Source organism: Nelusetta ayraudi, unplaced genomic scaffold (assembly GCF_046127955.1).
Source record: "Nelusetta ayraudi isolate G7.1 ecotype Tasmania unplaced genomic scaffold, CSIRO-AGI_Nayr_v1 ptg000042l, whole genome shotgun sequence".
Lineage (NCBI taxonomy): Eukaryota > Metazoa > Chordata > Actinopteri > Tetraodontiformes > Monacanthidae > Nelusetta > Nelusetta ayraudi.
Window position 1 is genome coordinate 1,902,429 of NW_027466092.1, and position 7,572 is coordinate 1,910,000.

Here is a 7,572-nt window from a genome sequence, read left to right on the forward strand (position 1 = left end):
AAGTGCACAAGCAGATTCATCAGAAAACAGAAAGGACGGTTCATTTCTTGAACATAAAATTCAAAAAAGAAATGAATAGTAACATAAATGAAAGTTCCTTGAAGCTTTGGTAAAAAAAAGTACCAGCATCATATTAATATTGAGAGTGGTGCCGTAGAAGCACGAGGAGCTGGATGTAAGACTTACTGGTAGTCATAAAAGTTGGAATAACTCAAACTAAACCCATAAGACGATTCATAAAATATTTTATTGCAAAATAAAAAAAAAAACAATTACAATTCTCAAATGTCAAAAGTATTCATGGTGTTTTCACAGGTTAGAAATAAACTCAGTCAAAGAATACAATGCTCTCTCTCTCTCACGCACGCACGCACGCACGCACACACACACACACGCGCGCACACACACACACACACACACACACACACACACACACACACACACACACACACACACACACACACACACACACACACACACACACGATAAAGGAAAGTGCGACTGGGTTCAGCCAACCTGGGATATAAAAAGAGATAAGGACAGAAGGTTCCTTGTCAAACAGGAAATGAAGGAGATGGAGCGAGTCGTCTTTCTCGCACCACACTCATCATCTGTTCGACTCGGACCCCCACCCCCGACTGACACCCCCAAGCCCACCCCCACCTCCCCTCCACCTTGCCAGCTGGCATCTCCTCCTCCATCAAATGCTGACTTTTCATCACGGGGAGACCAACGTCCATCACTGTGAGATCGGGCGCCGATGGAAGAATCACCCACAGCAGCCACCACACACACACACACACACACACACACGTCTCTCCGACACTTGCTGCCTCTCTGTTGCTGAAGCGTTGCCATGACAACTCTATTAAATTCCCAAAGTGTGAGTGCTCGTCCCTGTGTGTGGAACCGAGAAGAGTTTTGTTGTTTTCCTTCCACAATAATGTCCGATTTAAAGATTATTTAAGGACTGTGAGCTGCCAAATAATCCCTGCGCTGCAGAGATCCGACTCCCGAGAACTGGTTCCGGTTCAGTCAAGAAACAGTCACTAAGTTTACATGCAGAGCTTAATCAGACTAAGCTCATGATTCGGTTTTCTCGTCTAATCGGACTCCTCTGCTTGTCCCAGTTTACATGCAGCTGAGAAAGTCTAGGTGTCTGCAACTCCGGACTTAAAGACACAGTGGATTCAGAAATGTCACTCAAGCCTCCATCAACACAGGACAAAGAGGAAAACTGGATGAGCAACCCCCTCAAGAGTTCACCACTGAACAGTTTTAAATCATGCATATTTAATTCAATTTTGCAGAGTTGTATAAGGTTATTATTATTTTTTTTTGAAATTGGGGGGAAAATAAATTATAGAGGGTTGTTCAGTCACAAAGACAACCTCCCACTAACACACCACAGGTTGACGACGGACGTCAAAGCTGGCAAAGCTGAAACACAAGGTGGCGCTGAGGTCTACAGCGAATGAATCAGAACATTTAACACTGTGACGATTAAAATGCACGGCCAGTTAGGCGTCAGACTGCAGGGGGAGCGAACAACACGGAAGAAAAAGGACCAAACACCAAAATAAAGCAAAAAAAAAAAAAAACTGCTTCGAATGTCAGAAAAGTTTGGAGACGTTGACGGTTCCACTGACAGTGAACACGGCTGACGGTCAAGACCCACAACGTCGAGGACAGATTTAAAGGCAGCGGGGACCGCGGAGAGCACATCCATTCTGCCAAGAGATGCTCCAAGAAAAACATGTTAGAAAGATTTAGATCAATCATAAGGCTGATGAACAGAGGTTGGGCTGCCTCGTCCCAGGATAAATCTTACATTCTTCCGCGTTAATTAAAGCAGAGGATTGACATCGATCGGCTCACTGGTCAGCTTTGACGTAATTAATGCGCCTGCGTGGAAGATCAAAAAACCTCATTTGTAAAAATCTAAATACCGGACACGACAAGCCGACAATCCTTCCACCCGCTCAGCTCTTCAGGAGCTTGCAGAGGTCCGGGTCCACGCCCGCCGCCCCCAGCCGCTCCAGGCTGTGGTAGCGGTGAACGACCTCGTCTGCCGTCACCACGACCACCCTGACTCCGTGCGTGTCTTCTCCCAGCTGGCAGCCGATGGCCGAGCTGACCACCACGTCCAGGCCGTCGTGGCAGCCGCCGGCGTTCCTGTGGTAGTGGCCGCAGAAGACGGCTTTCACCCCTGTGGAGGGCAGAGGAGCGACAGCGGGAAGGAAGGAGAGGGTGGAACATGAAAAGGAACATGAAAAAGTTTTTCGGTGCAAAGTCACTGTAGTGGTGACAAAAAAAATGGCATTTTATTACAAAAAAACCCCCAAACCAAAACAAAAAAAATCAGCCCGTCCTAGAAATTGCACACAACAAAGAGTTGCCAAAATAGCATTAATGTAACTGCCGCCGATGCAACTTGAATCTCAGGGTTGTGTGACTGACCAGGATCAGCGAGTCTGCCACTCCAGCACCGGAAATCAAATGTGACTAAATTTACTGGACGTTAATATTAAAAGCAAAGTGAGGACAGCGGCCGCTCGCTCTGCACGACTCCAAAACGAATGCATGTATCCATCCGAGGGTGAAAGTTCAACCCTTCACTGATCTGAAGAGCTTCGGGCTCTCTGAGGAGAACATCTTGGCTGGAGTCTGATTCACCAGATCAGACGACACCGGGGGGGGGGGGGGGGGGGGGGGGGAGACTTTATGACTGGTGGGCCACAGTGGGTTCTGAAATGTGGCAGAGGGGCCGGAGCAGCAGCAGTTGATTGGAGTGTTTTGGTGAGCCACCTCATAGGGGAATAAAAGATTGTGTATTATTGTTATTATTATTATTATTATGGTATTATGGGTTAAACGTGTGTAATAATGTGAACTGAAAACTAACAAATGTTTGTCTTTGAAGTCCCCACGGTTTTTAGCTCTTTATTGAAATGACTTTAAAACACTGAAAAAAATGGATGAAATACAGCGATTCTATGACTTACTTAATATTAATATAATTTCTTCAAGTTCGGCGGGCCAGATTAAAAAGCTCAACGTGCCGCATATGGCCCCCGGGCCGTAGTTTGCCAGTGCCTGGACTACACACACAGTGCAACAATACCTCGGCAATAAGTCTGTGGTTTTGTCTACTTTAGGATTTCTTGACAGGAAGAAAGAAAAGTGCTTCCGCGAGTGGGATTCAAATCCTGCGTGAGCTTCTGCAATTTCTGCTTTAACTTCCACAACTTTACAAGTCAGCGGCGTGCAAAGAATTGGCGTTTCACGGCAGCGAATTCGAACGGTAGTTCCCACAGCTACACCTTCAGCTCCTTTTGTTTACAACCACAAATCACTCAGTTTGCTGCTGTGACACTGATGATGCGCTACACCGCCTCCCTCATCAATGCGTGTCAGAAGAAGGGAAACCACAACCACAACTGCTTGAGTTAGCAAACTCATTCCTTATGGACGTGAATAAGCGCACCGCTTGCTTTTATCACCCATCCTATTTTTATCAATGCCACGAGTGTCACACAGGTCGTCTGCAATTACTCCGAGCTGGCAGAGAAAACAAAACCAAACAGGGTGGTGCACATGGTAGCACCACCCGGTGACTCAGCTAGTGGCAGCAGCTAATATTGGGCTTGTTGCTGTATCCTAATGAGCGCTGAGACTTCCTCACCACCTCAGAGATGAGTTGGTGGGAGGCAGACGCCGAGGTGCCAATAGTAAAGCAGTGACAGACAGGAAGAGACTCTGAGGTAATGACGAGAACTTTTTTTTTTTTTTTATCTTCCTCTGAGCCTCATTTCAAACTCCCAAAGATGAGAATCATCAACGTGGCGCTGTACATGTGTCAGGGTTTACAAGCTACTCTCTGATAGCAGGGGTGCACATTGGGCTTGACATCACCACGCAACGCAGCAGTAGTAAGCTCCATTGAAAGAAGGCAGAACTGTGCACTTTACACTCGTTGGTTCCAGATTCAAGGATTCAGAACAAAAATGCACAGCAAACAGCAAAGAGGTGCTTTAACTGGAGATGCATTTTTGGACAAGGAGGCACATTAACCAAACACCGAAGGTGAGAAAAAAAGTTTTTACAGTGTTTAAAAAAAGCGGGCCGAACAAAACCACAATGCAGCTGTACACCTTGTTTCTGTTGTAAGCATTTCCTTCCCTGGAAACAGTTAGCTTGGCACAAACAGAATTATTTATAATTCAAAAATTCAAACCAGCATTGGTTGTCTTTGCAAAGAGCATTTTTATTTTTTAAAATTGCATTTCATGGGCCTCAGCACACAATTTGATGAGATCAGAACCAAACAGAGGACGGAGTGCATCTGTCCCCTCACACCAGATACACAGCCGTGACTGGCTGCAAACCCCATTGTGAATATACAGTATTTACACCAGACCCTCGTGTGAATTCATGGTCTGGATGTGCCAGGCTACTCGGACATCGACTCATTCCAGGGCAAATCTCGACTGCTGATTTTGAGGACAAAAGGAACTGATGAAAGAATGAGATTTTCTCTTTAACGAAGAGGTCCATCTCGTCTTCTCCTCTAACTCATGGGGCTCCTGGAAAGTCTCCTTTGGCTGACCTATCTCCTGTCCATCAGGCAGAATGGGATCTCTGCTCGACTGTCACGTCACCTGACACACTTCCTGTCACAGTCAAGCTGAGATGTGGAGTGGACCGAACCTCAGTGACAGGAAATGGACTTTCTCCTTTGGCTCTGCCCAATGGTAAAGCTCTTTCAGCAAAAACAATTCACCGCGCGCTCAGAGATTAGGTCCTGACCCAAATTCATTTGAGTGCATCTTTTTTCCAGAGCGCAACATTACACTGGCTTTAGAAGTCAAGCACTCCACCTGGGCCCTTATCTCCTTTTCTCGACGAGAAAAGATTGGCCGTCTGAGAGAAGAAAAGCGTTTTCAACGCGCAAAATAAAGCCGGTATGAATAAAACATAAAGAGTGAAGAATGAAGAAAATGCAAAGAGACCGCACAACACTAAAGAAAACAATTTCTTTTGCAATTCAATCCAAAGATGCAATTGTCTGCAAAGAATGAACGTTAGAAAGCGCTCTTTCAAACTGACAGGTACAGACTGAGACTCTCACTGTGACAATGACAAAAAAAAAACACTCTAAATAAAAAGCCAACAATGGGTTTTGTCTTGAATGATTTATGCTCCTGCCAACCAATTACTCACGTTTACAGCGTGTCAGTCTCGAGTCATATGGTTGTTTTGTGTTGACACTGAAGAAAAACAGTCGACATTGCAGGCAATGTCACCATTCCCTTTGTGTGAGCTGCTGTTTAATTTCTTGTTTGCAGGTCTGGAGTTCGGTGCCATCAAGTCCATATGTGTGATTTCTCCACAGCCTGCCACAACCGTAGGCTAGTTTGTAAATTACAGAAAAGAAGCAGAAGCAACACCAAGCGGGGTTCAACATGTACTTAACTTTACTACACGACACTGGCCATAAACCGGTTTGTTTTGGTCTACATGCAGAGGGAGAGCTCAGCCTCAGATTGATTGGACTGCTGCAAAGGTTTTGACCGAGCTGTTAGAGCACTGCCAGTGAACTTCACTGGTCTGCTGTTGGACACACACACACACACACACACACACACACACACACACACACACACACACACACACACACACACACACACACACACACACACACACACACACACACACGCTGTTCTAGACCATCTTTGCTGATGTTTGATCAATGAGACGTGACTGTGAACAAGACATATGGAAATGGATAGCGAGTTGTGAACATCATGAAAACGTGTTCTTGCACAGCTGTGTGCCTCCTCTGGAAAAAAAAAAGACCAAACAAGAGTCTTTTTATACCATCTGGCACCAAATGCAGCTGTTTGCTTCCTGACTGGCAAAAAGACATGTGGCCCGTATTAGCCCTGCTCTGTGTTCCATCCACCGGCTCTCCATCAGCAACAGGATTGAATTTGAGAGTTTTTAATTTTGCTTTGTAAAGCTGTATGCGGGTTGATGCTGCCCTATCTGAGTGATAAGGGAAGCACAACATTTTATTCTTCATGTTTTTCATCTTTTTATTTTCTTGAAGCACTGCATAGATCACAATTCATTTGAACATTTGATTTTCAATGTAAGAAGCAGAATTCAAAGGACCACTGCATAACATTACACAGGGATATTCTGCCATGAAAGGGAATAAAATATAGACATAAAATGATATAGTATTAGTGAGGGTTATCAAAAATATATACATCTTCATTTGCCTAAAAAAAATAAAAAAAAATAAAACATTTGCAAGGAAGCAGCCATGCAGTGTCACCCAATGCCAACATTCCCTGGGCACGGATCGGCTCTGGGTTGAATAAGGAACTATGTGAACGTGAAATCAGCTGGGACATCAGAAAACGAGGACAACTGTTTGCAAAATCCTTTCTTACCATTAGAAGCCAGAACCTCTCGCACGCTGGGCATTCCAAGTTTTTCTACTCTGTCAAAATGCATTAAAATTGCATGCCAACTGAAGCCCTGGTGGGGGGACACATCCTTAACTGGGGCAATCATGTCATGGCTTCAGAAATAATTACATTTCTCTCCTTTCATTGGCAAAGCCACACTAAACCTACTCAGTCATTTATAACAGTGAACCAAATCTGACTGTCCTGCCGTCCCCACTCAGTTCATCGCAGGTGGGAGGACAGCAGATGTTCAGAGAATGCTCAATAACATTACACCCAGGGCAAGATCGGCACGCTGTAGCCAATCTGCCTTACAACAAATGAACAAAACACACATTTCTACATCTTCTTATAGTTCCTAATTTATAATAATTGATCCATCTGCTGCAAAAAGAAATACTGGCTCTCCAGGGTTTTCTTTGTCTCTGTGTTTAAGACGGCTCGGCTCGGCTCGGCTCTGGCAGATCGAGGAAGGGAGCAGAGGGATGAGGAGGGGGTGGCGTCAGAACGAAAATACCCAGAGTAAGCAGTCAGAGTGATGAAAACAGATTGAATGCTAACGAAGGAAAATTACTCACAGTCAAATTGAATTCCAGTCAGGCTTGTGGAAAAATGCACAGTAAGGAGGAGAGAAATCCCCTGCAATATGCTGCATTATACACATACAGTGTGTATATACACACACACACACACACACACACACACACACACACACACACACACACACACACACACACACACACACACACACACACACACACACACACACACACACACTTAGTTTTTGTGTGACTATGATGTTTAGATGCTGCAGTCATTTGAGGGACACTGGCCTCGGTTGTTCAACTTGTTTCAATAATGTGATGGACACTAACTGCTTGAATGCTGCTCATGGCCACTGAGGTAGAATATAAAAGAGAGAATGAGAAGGTACAGCACAGCCGCCCACATCTGACCATGTTTGATGTTTGTGCCATCTCCTTCCCCATCCTACTCTCCATCGTCTCCCTTTCATCTCCGGGTCACTGATTGGATTTGCTAATTGCAAGCGCGGTTCCCATCCTGCCATTAATCGCGCCACCGTGAATCCGTC

The 7,572-nt window shown here is 45.1% G+C and overlaps 1 protein-coding gene across 2 annotated transcripts in view; it reads right to left on the reverse strand.

The window, feature by feature from the left end:
* Positions 1-228: 228 nt before the first annotated feature.
* cpped1 (calcineurin-like phosphoesterase domain containing 1) overlaps positions 229-7,572 on the reverse strand; it is a 29,529-nt gene continuing 22,185 nt past the window's right edge. Inside the window, exon 6 of one of the 2 annotated variants that reach the window (XM_076033619.1) lies at positions 229-2,209. In XM_076033619.1, coding sequence (XP_075889734.1) covers positions 1,983-2,209 — 227 coding nt within the window. In that variant the 3' untranslated portion in view covers positions 229-1,982. Of the gene's footprint in view, positions 2,210-7,149 lie in introns of those variants that run through there. The other variant, XM_076033620.1, reaches the window with a different exon arrangement.